The sequence below is a fragment of the Eimeria acervulina genome, genomic scaffold (genome assembly GCF_000499425.1).
Source record: "Eimeria acervulina Houghton genomic scaffold, Eah_scaff332, whole genome shotgun sequence".
Lineage (NCBI taxonomy): Eukaryota > Apicomplexa > Conoidasida > Eucoccidiorida > Eimeriidae > Eimeria > Eimeria acervulina.
The window spans coordinates 39-16,815 of NW_013547486.1; the positions used below are offsets into that span (position 1 = coordinate 39).

Consider the following 16,777-nt stretch of genomic DNA (forward strand, 5'->3'; position numbering starts at 1 on the left):
TCAACATTTTGATGCCAGCCTCACAGCTGCTTCCTTTCCGTAGCAGCAGCAGCCGTTGCATCTGCTGCGGTGGCAGCAGCAGATGCAGTGGCAGCAGCAACGAAAGGACACCCGAGAGCTTACGAACCGCAGCGATGCATACGGCCTTGCGGCGCCGCTTCCCCAACGGGCGGCCTTTTGAACTGCATGCACCGCTGCCGCTGCTGCTGCCGTTGGTGCTGCTGCTTCAGGAAGCACTACAGCGAAGTTTGCGCCCCCGCCGGGGCGATGGTGATTTGTCACGGCAAGGAACATCTTCTTGGGTGTCTCTGGAGATGCCCCAGCAGCAACAGCAGCAGCAGCAGCAGCAGCAGCAGCAGCAGAAACACGAACGAAGAAGCAGAGGTTTGGCAGCGATCACAAGAGCAGCAGCAGTCCCAGCAGCACATAGGGCAGGCAGCAGCAAACTGTAACACCGCAACGGCAAGGCAGCGTCTACGGCAGCAGCAGCAGCGTCTGCAGCAGCAGCAGTTTCTCGTGCAGCAGCAGCAGCAGCAGCGTCTACTGCAGCATCAGCAGCAAGAGCCTCTGCAGCAGCAACAAAAACAGCGTAAACTGCAGCAGCGGCCATAACAGCGTCAGCTACAACAGCAGCAGCAGCAGCAGCAGCAGCAACAGCAGCAGCAGCAGCAGCGGCAGCAACCCACAGCGACACCACAGCGTTTTTTTGCTGCTCCTAATTTTATAAGCCCTTGTGGTTTGGGGACTTTGCTCAAATCCATGAGTAGATGCTGCAGAGAGCAGAGCAGCACCAAGTGCGACTAGCGCACGTATTTTCTTTATAAGAAAAGGTACCGGCCGAAAAGGCCCTCCTAGAGCAGCGTGGCTCTCTCTGCAGCAGCAGCAGCAGCAGCAGCAGCAGCATCGACAGCAGCAGCAGCAGCAGCAGCAGCAGCGGCGGCAGCAGCAGCAGCAGCTGCTGCTGCTGCTACTGCGACTGCGCAGCTTTCGAGGGAACACCTCGAAGTACCGGGAGCCTTATTGCAGCTCCTAGGAATGAATACGGATAAACTGAGCGAAAGCATTTGGGGTGTATGTTTCTGCTGTCTCCTTTCTTCTCTTCTGTGTATGCCTCTGGTGTCTCCTTTCTTCTCGTGTGGGGCAGGCTGTTGTCTTTGTTCCTGCCGTTGCTATGCAGTAGACAAATCACACAAGGCAGCAAAACCCAGAGCACACAAGTACAGCAAGCAGTAGAGAGACAGCAGCAGCAGCAGCGCTGTAGCTGTTGCTTTTAGACCCACCACCTCAGAGGCAACTAATAACAGCGCGGCTGCAGCAGAACTCAGTGCTGTTTGTGGCAGCGCAAAAGTTAGTATGCTGCTGCCAGCCTGGTGCAGCACAACAGCACCGACTGCAGCACCAGCAGCAGCAGGAGCAAAGGCAGCAGCGGTAGCAGCAATAGAGGCACCAGCGGTAGCAGCAGTAGCAGCAAATGTACTACGGCAACGTAACGCAGCTGCCTGAAAGCAGTGCGTATCTGCTAGCCTGGTGGCTACAACTTCTTTAGTTGCATTTTGCTTCGCCTCTCTACTGGGCAAAAGAGTTAAAAAAGAAGGAGACAGGAGACAGAGACGCCGTCTCCTCAAGGACCTTCACGACTTGGAGGTGCCTGTACACCTGAGCAGTCAGTCGTTCAGGTGCTGCAGAGAGCTGAGGAGACACCCCAGGTCTCTGCAGTGTAGCGCGGGTTAAAGTGCGGTTGTTGTGGAGCCCCTTTTTGTCTCCGCCAGTCTTTACGTCTCTAAAGCAGATGGCAGGGCCGTTGCTGATGCTGCAGCAAATCGAACGGCGTCTCTGCTGTTTCTGGTGTCTGCTCTTTTTGGTGCCTCTGCTGTGTCTGCGGTGTCTGTCTCTGGTGTCTCTAATGTTTCTGGTGTCTCTGCTGTTTCTGCTGTGTCTGCTGTCTCTTGTGTCTCTTTATGTTTCTGGTGTCTCTGCTCTTTCTCGTGTCTCTGCTCTCTCTGCTGTTTCTAGTGTCTGCTATTTCTGGTGTCTCTTCTCTTTCTTGTGTCTCTACTGTCGCTGGTGTCTCTGCAGTTTCCGGTGTCTCTGGTCTTTCTGATAGCTCTGGCGTCTCTGTTGTTTCTGCTGTCTCTGCTGCTTCTGCTGTCTCTGGCGTCTCTTGCTGTATAGGGGTGCCATCACAACAGATAAGGGCCCAAGGGCGTTGTCTCCGTTTGTCTCCTTTCTGCGGTTGTTTCCGTGTTTTGTTTGCTGTTTGTCTCCGTGTTTGCTTGCCTCTGTCTCTTCTTTTGTCTCTTCTCTTTGATATACTTTTACATTCGTCTCCTTTCTTTCTGTCTTTTCGCCGCACTCTCTGTCGACTTGAGTCTCTCTACTTCCATCATCTTTTCTGTCTCTGTTCGCTTATCTCTGTCTCTGGATGCAGTGTCTGTTTCTTCTGTCTCCACGTGAGTCTCTGCTAGTGTCCCTAAGTGTCTCCTCACGTGCTCTTGTCTTCTTAAGTTCTTTCTTAGCTTCAGCGTCGTTCTTGGGGTGTCTCCTTTGCTGTCCTTTTGTTTGTTTGTTTGTTTGTTTGTTTGTCTTCCCAACGCATGCAGCTTCTGCTGGATTCATATTTCTTTCTTTCTCACTGTCACCCCCCTTGTGGGGTGTAGCGATGTATAGGGAACTGCATCAATTCTTTCTTAACTATATACCCTGCATAAAATATAATTAAAGATATAATTATCTTACTCTTCTGTCTGTCTCCTTTGCTGGCGCCCGGCCCAACCTCTTCAACGCTGCAGCGCATATTCAGCTGCTGCTAAACCCTAAACCCTAAACCTTAAACCCTAAAAAAGCGGATATACACCAATGAAGACACTGCAACATTCCTATTAAAGCTCGTAAGGGGGCCCCATGAGGGGACAGTTGCTAGGCTAAGGGGAGACAGACTAGCGGCCCTTCTTCTTTCTTTTTTTTGATATGCATGCTGCTCCAGAAGAAACGTCTACGAGAATTATGATTAATGCGTCTCATAGAAAATATAAAGCTGCAAATTTTAATTTTAATTTGCATAGTATGGCACAGCGGTGAAGAAGTGGGTTCGATACCCATAACAATACAGAAAGCTAATCTATAAAAGTTTAAACATTTCATTAATAAATATATCTAATATATAATACAATATACATGTATATTTAATATATACAATATATATATATATATTAATATATATATATATATATATATTGTGTGCATAATATATAACATATTGAATTTTTTCAGTATTGGAGGATTTCGTCTTCTTCGCTGTTTTGATTCTTCTGCCCGTTTGTCTTTTTGTTTCTTTTGAAGACATTTTAAGTTTTAAGCCCCATACTGACAGAGACAAACAAAAGAGAGAGCTCCTTCTCTGTCGCTCTCCTTGCTTTTAGGGTTTAGGGTTTAGGGTTTAGGATGCATGAAGGACAGGGGATAGGAGTCGATCCCCCCCAGTTACTGCGGACGCAGCAAAATATACAGCTGGTTTTGGAGACAGTAGAAGCTCAGATGAAGACGCACAAATATATATAGCAAACATATATTTCTGTCTCTGGCTTCGTCTCTATTATCTCTCCCGCTCTCAGGCTTCTGCTGTATAGGCAGCTACCTTTCAACAGCTAAATAAACAAACAATTTATTTTTCACTAAGGGTGGCCAGCCTGTGTTACCAATCCCTTTAACAAACAGGCTGGGGATGATGTGGGGTCTGGGATCGATCGATCCCGCGTGTCGGCGGTCTTCTGCGATCTTCCGCCTTGCGTTTGCATTCCCCAGCGAATATGAGGTGTACATACACCTGAATTCAGAGACTAAAACTAAACTAATATAAAACAATTATACTTCCTCCAACCGCTATCTATATATATCGCTATCTTAGCGGGGGCCCCCTTGAAGGTTAGCTCAGTGGAGACGTAGGGAGGGTCCCCCTGAGCGAGACAGCGGCTAGCTGCAGATAAATTGTTTGTTTGATTCATTTTAAAGATATTATATTTTAAATATATTTATTATCATTATTGATAATAATTTATTTATTACTATTGTTCTTAGTATGAGTACTGAAACTTTAACACAAAAACGCAAGCCGCTGAGATGGTGAGAAGAGACCAATGGGGAGGAGGGGTTTGGGGGCCTTGCTGCTGCAGCTGCTGCAGCCGTTACCTGCTGCTGTACCTTTCTGGCTCTCTGGGCTGCAGCAGCTGGCGCTGACGCTGCTGCTGCTCTTCCGCAGCAGCAGGGGGTCTCAAGGCACAGGCTGGACAGACACCACCAACTATCTATACGCCTTCCTCGTGGTAGACGCAGCTCTAGGTGAGGCCTTGTTGCTGCTTAGCTGCTGCTGCTGCTGCAGAGGCAGCAGTCTCAGCAGCAACAACAAAGGCGACAGCAGGAAGCGCGGGAGGCCAGTGGTGGTGGTGCTGGTGCTGCTGCTGCTGCTGTGGAGTGTCTGCCAGGCTCTTGCTGCTGTGCATACAAATGATGCTTCTACTTATTTGTTTCTCTCTTCTTCTCTAGCACACTGAAGCCCTCGGGCCTCAACTCTGCTGCTTATTGCCCCCGCGCAGTCTACACTTAGCTGTATGCTGATACACCTTACCCCTGGTATCTGGGTATACGGTACACAGGACAAGCATATAAATATAAATATAAATGCAATAATAAATATATATATATATATATATCCTACGTTTTTAAAAGCACTTCTTACTGGGTTTTTATTTGAGGCCATCGGGATCCCACTTGCGTGTTTTATCTCTTCTCTGCTGCTGCTGCTGCTGCTGTTGCTGCTGTTGCTGGTGCTGCAGGTATTTTTGTCTTTTGTCTCCCGGTCTGCACCCTGGGGAGGAGTGTGGGTCCCTTGTGCTCTCTGCAATGGCTGCTGCACTGCTGTCTCCTTGCACTGAAGCTCGCTGCCTGTCCCTTCATTTGGGGAGTCTGGGGGCCCCCTGGGGCCCCCCCCAAACCCCACAGGTTTTCTCACCTTTACCGCATCTTCTCATCCTCTGAAAGAGCAAGTACGTTTACTACCCTAGACCGAAGACAGATGAAGAAGAGTTATTCTTATAATCACTAAGTATAAAGCTTTTCAACACCAAACACCTGCTCTCTTGACGCTGCTGCTCTTCAGCTATCTATCTTGCTAGCTGCTGCATCTTCCTCACGCCCATCGTCTTCCTCTCTTTTGCCGCATGTTCATACCTCTACTCTAAGGCCCCCTTGGAGGCCCCCATGGGGGCCCCTTTGGAGGACCCTTTGAGGCGCCCATTGGGGGGCCCCTTGGGGGGCCCTTTAGGAGGCCCCTTGGGGCCCCCCTTTGCCCCAAAGAAGGCCCCCAAGGTCCTGGGGGCCCCCGATCCCTCAACATCAAAATTGTTCTGGGAGAAGAATACTTTGAGGGGCATTTCAGCTAACCGAGTGATGATTCTCGCTGATCTTACCTTAGCGCTGACTCTGGATTTGTTGGACCTCGCTGCTGCATTTTCTTTGTCTTTAGGTGGGTAAGGAGGCCCTTTATTAGATAGTTTAAAGCCCTTATTGCTTATTCATACTAATTGCCCCCCTCTTCATTATTATTCATAATAATATTTATATCCCTTGTCTTTATTCATTCTAATTATGCATGTTATTAGCCTGCTTCTTTATGCATATTAACAGCCTTAATAGTAATAGGGTTCATGTGCATACACCGTAGAGTCGTTCTTCTTTTAATGCCTTGAAGCCCCTTAGTATAATAAAAACTGTTCTTTCTTTTACAGTCTTATAATAAAGCCGTTCTTCTGTAGATAGCCTAAGCCCTCTTAACCTTAAACACTAAACCCTTAACACCAAACCCTATACCCTGAACATCAAACCCTAAACCCTAGGCCCTTCTTCTGTAAACAACGTAATGCCCCCAGGATGCATCGAGGCTTCCTCGGGGTCTCTGGGGCTTTTTAGCTGCCTCTCGGTCCACCTACGTGCTCATAGCATCAGAACAGACAGCAGCACCCTGACCAGCAAGCTAGCTGGCTAGCCAGCTAGCTGTCTGGCTGCATGCTAGCTAGCCAGCTAGCTAGTTAGCTAGCTAGCCTATCCGTCTCAGTTCCTGCTCCACAGAGAAACACACACAAGAAAGCTGCTCTGCTTCTGTATCTGCAGCGCTGCAACACGACTTGCGGGGGCCCCATAGGGCATCACAGGGCCCCCTATTGCCTTTCTCTAGCTGCATGCTGATGGCGCTACCTGCTGCACTTGTTCTACTTGGGTTTGCCTTCCCTGCTGACTTGAGGGGTCGGGGGCCCCCCCCTCCTCCGGGGCCCCCGGGGGCCCCCATGAATCCTCGCCAACCCGCAGCGTCTGCTGGGGGCCCCCTCAAGGCCCCTTACGAGGAGAGTTCTCACTGGGTGATGAGCAGCAAGTCTTCTGTAGGTTCAGATGTTTTTGTTACAGCGAAGTATGCTTTTTTGGTGGGGTTGTTGCTTATAGATATACCGGGTGTGGGGTTTAGGCTGGCTGCGCTGCTACAAGGGGGCCCCCTGCAGGGGGGCCCCCTTATGTGTCCTTTGCTGTTGAAAAATTTCGTGTGGCTGGCCCTCAGGCCCCTGCGCATGCATCAGTGCGTCTTAGCTGAGAAAGAAGAGGCCCAATGGCTCCAGAGAGAGGTCCTTACTGTAACAGCAGACGTGCTGCTTCAGCCTGCTGCAGCAGCAGATGCTGCTGCTGCTGCTATTGCTGCTACAGCAGGGCCCCCAGCGCTTGTCACGAGCCCTAATGGCTTCGCCGCAACTGCTGCTTCTCCAGGAAAGCCACACGAAGGTGCAGCAGCAGCAGCACCAGCTGCTGCTGCTGCTGCTGCAGGTCGGAGGCGCCCCACCAGAAGGAGAGCGGGGGCGTCAGTAGCAGCACTTCAACAAGAAAGGGGACAGCAAAGGGAAGCCGGCTTCACTCCAGCAGCAGCAGGAGCAAAGTCGGTTGCTGCTGCTGCTGCTGCTGCTGTCAAGGAGAGACAGCAGGCTTTGCTGCTACACCTGCTAGGGCTGTCTCCTGCTGAGTACCCCACAAGCCTTGAGCTGTCTCTCTGCTCCGCGGCTGCAGAAGCAACGGATGTATTGACCCTGGGGCCCTCCTCGCCTGGAACTGGAGACGCCTCTCATGCAGCAGCAGTAGCAGCAGCAGCAGCAGCAGCAGCAGCAGCAGCAGCAGAGGCAAAAGGGGGGCGCTCGGCTTCAACCCTCTCGGACGCGCAGCAGCAGCGAACACACAGGAGGCCCTTGGAGGCCCTCCTGACATACAAACCCCGACGCTTCCTGCGGCTGCTGGGGAAGCAGCAGGAGGAGGCTCAAGGCGCTGCCCCAGCTGCTGCAGCAGCGGCAGCAGCAGCAACAGCAGCAGCAGCAGCAACAGCAGCAGCAGCAACAGCAGCAACAGCAGCAGCAGCAGCGAAAGGTGCAGGAGCAGCGTCAAAGAAGCAACTGAGGCCCGTGGTAGCCAAAGCCCTCACCACTGATAGGGTCCGGAGATCTCATAGAGAAAGTCTTTGCCCCGAAGGCTTGCGAAGTTGTTTTTCTGTTGCTCTTGATTCTGCTGCTGCAGCAACAGTCTCCAACGGTTCCACAGGAGCAGCAGCAGCAGCAGCAGCAGAGAAGGCAGCTGCAGCAACAGCAGCTAAACCGACACCTGAAGCAGCTGCAGCAGATCATCAAACGTACAAACAGCTAGGCAGGAGGCTTGGGGGCCGCTTCTCCTCTCTGCGGGCTCTTTCGGGGCGCCGCCGCTCCACCATGCCCTCTCTGATGCAGCAAAACGAACAGCAGCAGCAGCAGCAGCAGCAGCAACAGCTGCCGTCGCCGCAGCAGCCACATGCGGGGCAGCTGCAGTTTGCTGCACCACTGCCTGCACGAGCTGTGCGGCTGGAGTCCTACCCAGGGATAAGAACCCCCCGCGATGAAGATATAGGGTCAATGACGCAAGCAGAGTCTCCTGCGCTGTCTCTGCTGCAGCTGCTGCCCTTAGATCCGTGCAGCACACTCTCCCCTCAGCACATAGGGGGCCCCCCTGGGCCCCAACTGCACTCGCTGCAGGCGCCCCGCTTCAAACCCCAACAAATGAGAGGAGACGAGGCCCCTACTCCGGGTAATGCCGGGAGGAGACTGCGCCGGGGGGCCCCCCTTGGTGTTGCTAGACCCGTAGAGGGGCCCCTGCTGCGGCGGCCCAGTGAGGGCCCCACACCTGGGGGCGTACCCAGGGGCCCCCGTCACTCTGTCTCCCTAGCGCAGGCCTTCCTCAACCTGCAAGCACAAGACAGTCAGGACTGGGGAGACAGCGAAGCTTTAGAAGCAGCAGCAACCGCAACAGCAGCAACAGCAGCACAATGCCGCTCTTGCAGCACCCCAGGCTCTGCTGCCTGCACGCAGCACCTTACCGACATAGACGACTCGCGAGCAGCATCAGCAGCATCAGCAGCTGCTGCTGATGCTGCTGCTGCTGCTGCTGCTGAAACACAGAATGAGGCCAGACAACGGGACAGGGAAGGTGCGGACTCCCCGGCTTACGGCTGCTGCTGCTGGTTAAGGCGCCTGGGCACGAGAAGGCGCAAGGCGTCACAGCAGCAGCAGCAGCAGCAGCAGCAGCAGCAGCACCGGCAGCAGCGGCGAACCCGTGAGCTAGTGCTGCAGCACATGCAGCAGAACCTCGCAAAGGGGCATCCGCCCTTGCACCCTCCCCCGCAGCTTTTGGAGTCTCTGCGGAGGAGACAAGAGCAGCTGCTGTTGCCGCGGCCGCCTCTAAAAGGTGTTGGTATAGGTTTGCTGCTGCACCGGCTGCTATTGATGCTGCTGCGCCCTAGGGGAAGAGGCTTTGCTGCTGTCATCGATGATGGGGTGTACATCAAACGCAAACAGCAGCTTCTGCTAGCTGCCCTTGCTGCTGCTCCCCATGTGGCGAAGCTGCTGCTGACCCTCCGGCCATTCCTAGGCCTGCTGCCTCTGCTGCAGCAGCAGCAGCAGCAGCAAGGAGCGGAACAGTTGGCAGATGGGGCCGGAGGACGCCGCAGCAGCATAGAGATGGTGGGGGGAGAAGGCAGTCTCTTGCTGCTTATTCTGCTGTCTCTGCAGGTAATGCTGCAAGGGGTCTTGTATCTGTGCATGTCAGTACCCCTGCTTGATGTTTTGTTTGTCGCACTTGGTGGCTGTCTCCGTCTGGCTTCTCTGCATGCACTGCTGCTAACTGTTGAGTCTGTTGGCAGGGCAGAAGGCCCTCAGCAGGCAATCGAGAAGCTGAGGGGGCCCCCGCAAGGGGCCCCCATAGGGTCCCTCTCAGCAGCAGCAGCAGCAGTCAACCCCAATCAGCATGAGCCAATCGCACCGCTGGTGCTGCGCCTGCTGCTGTGCCTTCCTCCAGTCTTCTCTCTGCTGCAGCTGCTGCTGCCTACATGCAGTCTTCTCTGCCTGAGGCGCACAATATCGTGGTGTAAGCTGCTGCTGCTGCTGCTACTGCTGCTGCTGCTGCTGCTGCACCTCTGGGGTGGCTTCAGACGGCGTGTGCGACTATTGCGTGGGCCCTGCCACTTCTGTGTGTTTGCTGTAGCGTGCAGCAGGCGTGCTGCTGCTGCTGCAGCGAAGCAGCAGCAGCAAGCATCAGGAAGCAATGCCCTTCAGAAGGGTGCCCGAGGGACCGACGACCGTGCTGTTCCTGCAGGGACAGCAGGAGTCCTGCTGCTGCTGCTGTGCAGCAACATGGGGGCCCCCCTTTCTCTTCACTCACTACTAATTGGGGGCCCCCTCATCCGCAGCGTGCGCCTTTGCGATCAGCTGCTGCAGCAGCACTTCTGCGCCACGCTGCTGCTGCTGTGTTCACGGGGTGTCACTGCAGGTTGGGTTCCTGATCCTTTGCTGCTAATTATACACCTCTGCTACTTTTGCTTCTGCTGCTGCTACTTGCTGCTGTCGTGCAGTGTGCGGCTGCTGCAGCTGCGGAAGTGTGAGCTGTTGCTGCAGCTGCAGCTGCTGATGGAGCCGCAGCAGACCCAGTCGTCAGCATCCCCAGCAGCAGCAGCAGCTTCTGCTGCTGCTGCTGCCGCATCATTGAGGTTTAATTCCCCCATTGCTGCGGCAGAGTCCGATGAAGGCTCACTCACTGGAAGGAGAGCGCGAGCAGCAGCAGCAAGCGCAGCAGCAGCAGCAGCTGCTGCTGCTGCTCCCCACGTGTCCCCTTACATCCTGCTTTCAGACGCATCGAAGCACCTCGAGACAGAGGGCTGCTTCTCCTCCCCGGGGACGATTTGGCCCCCCTGCTGAAGTGCTGCAGCAACAGCAGCAGCAACAGCAGCAGCAGCAAGCTGCAGACTGTAGCAACAACAGTGTTACAGTCAGCAGCAAGCTGCAGACTGTAGCAACAACAGCAAGAACGAGAAGCTGCAGCACCGATGCCTGTGGAAACGGCCTTCAGCAGCTCAAGCGTAAGCCTTCGTTCTACTAGGCTCCTTAGCACCCATAAGTAAATCATTATTGAGTCAAAAGCAACAGCAGCTGCAGCAGCAGCAGCAGCAGAAGCACCCGCTGCAGGAGCAGCAGTCACTGCTGCTCAGGTAACTGCAGCACACAAAAATGTCTAAGCGCCTGTCGGCTGTGGGAACCTCGCAGCTACTAAACCCCAAACTCTAGGGTTTAGGGTTTAGGGTATAGGGTTTAGCGGTTTAGAGTACAGTGGTTGAGGCTTGGGGTCGCTTCATAGTATAGAGGTCTGTCTAGTAAAGGCAACTGCGTCACCAGCAGCAACAGCAGCAGCAGCAGCAACAGCAACAGCTTCGTAACAAACCTTTAAACTTTTAGTTTCTGGGGGTGGTCATTCAGTGCCCTTCAAAAATGAATAGCAGAAAGGACTCGGAAACATACTACAGTCAGCAGCAGCATCAGCTGCTGCTGCTGCTACTACAAACAGCAGCAGCAGCAGCAGCTGCTGCTGCTGCTACTACTACTGTTGCTCTGGGCAGTGTGGAGGCCAACTGCCGGAAAATGTGAGGAAAAAAAGACCTGAAAGATCCTATGGGCCCGTTCAACGTGCTGCAGCAGCAGCAACAACAGCAAGGAGATCAGCACAAAGAAAGCTGCGTCAGAGCCCCTTTGGGAGCAGCCCGTGATCTTCTACGATGCTAGGGGTTCAGGAAGAAGCCCACAGGAGAAGGACCCCCTCCCGCCGCTTATAGGGCCCCCTAGGGGCCCTATAAGGGGGCCCCTAGGCCCCCTTTAAATGCCCCTAGGGGTCCTTGTAGGGGGCCCCAAAGCCTTTTAGGGGGCCCCAATGCCTCTTCGGGTGGCCTACAAGTATATGCTTCGATGGCATCCTAAACAACGCCAAAAGAGGCCCCATTTAGGGCCCCCTACGGGCCCCTTAGCCGAACTCTGGGGGCCCCCTAAGGGACTTCAAAGGGCACCCGAGGGGCCCCATGAAGATCTCCACATAGGGAAGAAGGACTGAGTGTTTAAGGTTGAGTAGTTTTTATTGTTTAGGGTTGAGGGTTTAGTGCAGAGTGTATAGGGGCCTACAAAGACCTCCTGGGGCCCCCCAGGGGCCCCTTACGAACATCCTAGGGGCCCCCTAAGGGCCCCCTAGGGGCTCCTTAAAGGCTCACTGATGGACCCCAAGCCGGGGCTGTTGCTTGTATCAACTAGGCCTTCCGGGGAGGAAGCGAAGACATCAGACTTTGGAGACAAATTGTCTGGCGCAACCGTAGAGCTGCTAGATATCTGCACATGTATCACAAGACAAAGCACAAAGCATCTGTTGCTGCTGCCGCTGTTGCTGTTGCTGTTGTTGCTGCTGTTGTTGCTGCTACTTCTGTTGCTTCTGATTCTGCTGTTGCTGCTGCTGATGCTGCTGCTACCACTGCTGTTTCTAGTGCTGCAGCAGCTGCTCCTGGTGCTGCAGCCGCTGCTGTTATTGTTGCTACTGTTGCTACAGTTTTTGATGCTAGGGTATCCGCTGATGAGCAGTGCCTCGAGTTTTCAGTTGCTACCCTTGTTGCACCTTCTGCCTTTTGCGTTAGTGCACCAGCAGCAAGGACAGCAACACCAGCAGCAGCAAGGGCAGCAGCAGCAGCAGCAGCAAGGACAGCAACAGCAGCAGCAGCAGCAAGTACAGCAGCAGCAGCAGCATCAGCAGCATGCGATAAATAGTTTCCTGTTTGCTTGCCTTGGAGCGTGAGGACTTGGGGCTTGCTGCTTGTACACTGTCTTCTGTCTCTGTCTCCTCTTCGTCTGGGTAATAATATTCATATACTACCTCAGCCTCCGCGTAGGCCTCTCCTAAAGACTTGGCTGTCTCCAGCGCCTCACTGAACTCCCCTTCTTCTAGGCCTTCGCCTACGTACCTGTACGTACACCGCAGCCCGCCCCACCGCGGTTAATGTTCTTTAAAACAGCTGTAGAGCCACCCGCTGCTGTAGCAACAGCATCAGCTGCAGCAGCAGCAGCTGCTGCTGCTGCTGTTGCTGCATCTCCCAGGACAACAGCCAAGGCCCTCCTTCAGGAGGGTCCCCTGACTGATACCCAAAATCACCCATGGACTTCCCAGGTAAGGTTTTAGGTTCTAGGGTTTAGGGTTTAGGGTTTAGGGTTTAGGGTTTGCCTGAATACGAATGCTCTTTTTGCGAGCATTTTCTGTGCGTCTTGTACTGTACGATTGATATGAATAGCGTTGGCTGTATGATTAGCGAGGAGACAGCAGGCCTTATTGGTTGCCCCTAGGGGCCCATTTGCGGGGGTTGTGGGCCCCTGAGGAGACAGTGAAGCTTTAAACCCTGTCGGTATCCAATCAACAAAAGCTGTCTCCTTGCTCTCTTTCACAGCCAGAAGGGCCTCCTGCACCTCCCCACCGGAGACAGCGCCTCTTCAGCAAAACAACAAGACAAAGAATAAAAAGAAAAGAAATAAATAAAAGAATAAAGACTAACAAATACAAATAAAGCAACAAAAAGAACTCCCAACACTCAAATAATAAAATACTCACTTAAAATGATGAAATACGAAGAGGCCTCAGAAAATATATGCAAAATAAGACTATGAATAATAATAATAAATAATAATAATAATAATTATTATTATTAGTATTATTATTGTCAATATAACAATAATAATAATAATAATAATCAAGAAAACAAGAACAACTGGATGAATAAGAAGACTAAGAAGAATATGAAGAAGAAAAAGAGTGAGAAGAGCAACAAAAAATAATAATAATAATAATAAGCATAAAAAGACCAGCATAGAATAATAAGCATAAGAAGAATAGACAGCATATGATGAATACGAAGAAAAGAGTAAAAAGAATATGGATAAAAATAAGCAGAACGCGCATAATACGAACAACTTCAATAAGACTGAAAGATCAACAATACGATAATAAACATAATATAATAATAATAATAATAATAATAATAATAATAATAATAATAATAATAATAATAATAGGACTGCGAGGCTAGAAAAAGAGAACAACAAGAAAAAATAAGACATAGAATAAGCCATGACACCAACAAGAGGCATTAATGCAACAACGGATCCAGCAGGTGCAGCAGCAGCAGCAGCAGCAGCAACAACAGCAGCAACAACAGATGCAGCAGCAGCCGCAGCAGGAGCAGCAACAGCAGCAGCTGCAGTAGTAGCTGCCGCAGTAGCAACACCAGCAGCAGCAACCATAGCAGCAACAGCACCACACAACCGGCATCAGCCGCAGCAACTGCCGCTGCAGCAGCACCAGCCGCAGCAACAACTGCAGCGAAAAAACGACCACTAAACGCCGCAGCCGCAGCAGCAGCCGCAGCAGCAGCTGCTGCATGCTGCTTACCTGTAGAGGAGATTGGCGGTTAAGAACATGCCTTCTGCCTGTAGAGCTGAGAAGAGAGACTGTCTTTGCTTAAATGCCTCCAGAGTAATATCTTTAGTTGTTGCTTTATAGAAAGGTAACAAAGATTTACTAATAAGAGGGGCGTAGGAGACAGATAAAAAAGAAAGAGCCGGGAGAGGGATTGAATTGTTCAGCAAACCCTCAAGGCCGCACGTAGCAGCAGAAGGAAAGCGAAGAGACAAAGTTGCGCCTGAGAGGAGACACATGCAAACAATTCGAGCTGTACGTACACCCCAAAAGGAGACACATGTACCCAGGTGAAGCTGTACATAACCCGATATGCACCTCCACAAATAACAGCACCAAGATGAGGGCCCCTACATGCCTGTCTGTCATTGCTAGCCTCTCAGTCCCTCTCAGCACGAAAGCTACAGACGCCGCATGCAGCACACGGGACAGCAGAGCACCTGCTGCTGCAGGTTCTGCTGCTGCTGCCCCAGCTTGAACTGAAATATGCTAAAGAGACAGGTCTGTCTGTGTTTCTCTTAGCACCCCTAAACCCTAAACCCTAAACCCTTAACCCTAAACCCTCACTGGCTAATGCCTGAGCTATAATGTGGTTCAAGTCGGCAGTAAAGGGAGCGCGAGAGGAGACAGCTCGGGAGAAGAGACCGCTGAGGGCAGCATTGTCTATGAGGAGGGCCCCCCCCTTTCTATCTGCAACCCCATCAAGAGACAGTAATGCATTATAGGGCTCCAGACAGCTAGCTGCACGGCTAGCTGCACGGCTAGCTGCATAGCTAGCTACAGGAGAGGCACAAGAAGTAGCAGGCCACAACAATACCTCCAAAAGAGGCACCTTAGGGGCCTCTTCAGAGACAAAACGAAGAATTTCTTCTCCAAACCCAGAGCCAGCCCCGCCCCCCAATGAACGCATGCATAACACCCCTGCAGACAAACCACAAACCCTTCATAAACCCTAAACCCTAAACCCTACACCCAAACAATACACCCTACAATACCATAAGCCCTTCCTTCAAACCCTATAATACCCTAAACCCTAACACCTCCAGCCAAACCCTAAGCCCTAAACCCTTCCTTCGATCTGCAAGCCCTAAACCCTTTCTCCAAGCTGTAAGCCCTAAACCCTAAACCCTTTCTCCAAACGCTAAACCCTAAATCGTGATGAAGAGGGTGCATCGTGCTTTAACATCGGCGCGTAGGGTTTAGCATCTGAAGTAGGGTTTAGGGTTTTGAAGAGAAGCCCCTCCCGCGCCCAGAACGTGCGCTGCGTCGTGTCTATCAACTAGGGTTTAGGGTTTAGGGTTTAGCAGATGTTAAGATTTGCCTCCGGGTGTATCTGATGCCTCTAGCTGTCGTCGTAGTACGTCCTGCGCCTGGGATCGAACGGGATCGGACGATCCCAGGCGGCGGCCCCTGGGGAAGAGACAGCCTCCATCTTCTTTGCCTGCAACCATACACTGTGGGGAGAAGAGACACCCTAAAGAACTTCTTTTAAGAGTGTCTTGCCCCTCCGAGTCCAAGTCTAATAAAGCGCAGCTGCAAACAACAGCAAAACAAACATACGCACATATACACATAGACATTGCTGCTACTGCTTCTGCTGCTGCTGCTGCTGTTACTGCAACAGCAATAATAAGCAGCAGCAGCAAAAAGCCCACCAGCAGCAGATGCGACACACACACACACACAGGCAGCAGCAGCAGCAACAACAACAGCAACAACAACCGCAGAAACATCAGCAGCAGCAGCAAATGCAGCACAAAATGCAGTACCACGAGATACAGATACACAAAGAGACAAAGGGAGTCCACAGAGGGGAAGGAGACAGGGAGACGGCAGGCAGATAAAACCTCCTTAAACAACAGTTGCATCTGCTTCTAGTGGAGGGTTTAAGGGCATCTAGGGTTTAGGGTTTAGGGCATCTAGGGTTTAGGGTTTAGGGTTAGGTGTTTCCAGCGGGAGACAGGGACTCGACAGGAACAGACCCTCTTAAACCATCACTGAAACTGCTTCAAATGAAGGGTTTAGGGTTTAGGATTTAGGGTTTTTTATGCAGGAGCCGAGTGCAGCAGAGACAAGAGGAGACACATTGCATGCGAAAGCAACAGCAGCAAACCCACCGAGGGACCCTTCTACCAGCCTCTGTCTCTGCAAAGAAGCAATCTGCAGCATTCTGTACCCTCTCTGCTGCTTCAGGGGCCCCCGGGGGGCCCCCCATACCTCCAAGGGGGCCCCAGGGTCCCCCTAGAGATGCGCGTTGCAGGGGTGAGTCCCATATGAAGTCCCCTATGGGGGCCCCCAGGGGGGCCCCTAGGGGGCCCCCAAAGCCAGGGCTTCTAAGAAAACCCTCATTAGTAAATCCTTGTTCATCTAATAACAACTCCCAGAAGGCTGCACCGCTACGAACACCAGCTTGACCTGTGTGTATCGAAATAACTTGCCGCACCATCTTTGGGGCTGAAAATGCATGCAAAATTAATAATAAAAACTTAAAATAAATTCAAGAAATGAAAATATATTGACAAACAAATACTCTAAAAGATACCCGAGCCACTGGTTTAACCACTGGGCCTTAACGCCAGAAACTGCAGCAGCAGCAGCAGCAGCAGCAGCAGCAGCAACTGCAGCAGCAACAGCAGAAACAGGCAGAGTTACGACTCAAACAGAATAAAACAATAAAAGGAAAAAACAAAACAACATTAAACAATGCTTTGATGCTGCAGCAGCAGCCTCTTCTATGCGCAGCAGCAACCAGCAGCAACAGCAGCAGCACATCGATAAGAAGCAGCGAGGGGGCCCCCTCTTTCTCTCTGCGCTCTTCTAGCTTCTATTTTTCGCCTATAGGCGTTAGCAGGCGCTGCGTTTGCAGTAATATAATATTAATATTTATTTTAAAACAGTTATACAG

The 16,777-nt window shown here is 51.9% G+C and overlaps 5 protein-coding genes across 5 annotated transcripts; 3 read left to right on the top strand and 2 right to left on the bottom strand.

Moving 5' to 3' along the window:
- Nucleotides 1–230: 230 nt before the first annotated feature.
- Nucleotides 231–612, top strand: EAH_00033350 (hypothetical protein; the record flags this gene model as incomplete). Its single annotated transcript, XM_013392243.1, has 1 exon — nt 231–612. A coding segment is annotated over one exon (382 nt), but the record flags the coding sequence as incomplete, so codon positions are not given.
- Nucleotides 613–5,225: 4,613 nt separating this feature from the next.
- On the bottom strand, nt 5,226–5,426 carry EAH_00033360 (hypothetical protein; the record flags this gene model as incomplete). The annotated part of the gene is made up of 1 exon (XM_013392244.1): nt 5,226–5,426. The coding sequence occupies one exon, from the start codon at nt 5,424–5,426 to the stop codon at nt 5,226–5,228; it is 201 nt and encodes a 66-aa protein (XP_013247698.1).
- Nucleotides 5,427–6,236: 810 nt separating this feature from the next.
- EAH_00033370 (hypothetical protein, conserved) lies at nt 6,237–9,985 on the top strand (the record flags this gene model as incomplete). The annotated part of the gene is made up of 2 exons (XM_013392245.1): nt 6,237–9,371; nt 9,956–9,985. The coding sequence occupies 2 exons, from the start codon at nt 6,237–6,239 to the stop codon at nt 9,983–9,985; spliced, it is 3,165 nt and encodes a 1,054-aa protein (XP_013247699.1).
- Nucleotides 9,986–11,634: 1,649 nt separating this feature from the next.
- Nucleotides 11,635–12,796, top strand: EAH_00033380 (hypothetical protein; the record flags this gene model as incomplete). Its single annotated transcript, XM_013392246.1, has 4 exons — nt 11,635–11,755; nt 12,047–12,200; nt 12,504–12,573; nt 12,713–12,796. 4 exons carry the CDS (start codon nt 11,635–11,637, stop codon nt 12,794–12,796), a joined length of 429 nt encoding a protein of 142 aa, XP_013247700.1.
- Nucleotides 12,797–15,182: 2,386 nt separating this feature from the next.
- On the bottom strand, nt 15,183–16,318 carry EAH_00033390 (hypothetical protein, conserved; the record flags this gene model as incomplete). Its single annotated transcript, XM_013392247.1, has 2 exons — nt 15,183–15,405; nt 15,990–16,318. The coding sequence occupies 2 exons, from the start codon at nt 16,316–16,318 to the stop codon at nt 15,183–15,185; spliced, it is 552 nt and encodes a 183-aa protein (XP_013247701.1).
- Between the last annotated feature and the right edge of the window lie 459 nt (nt 16,319–16,777).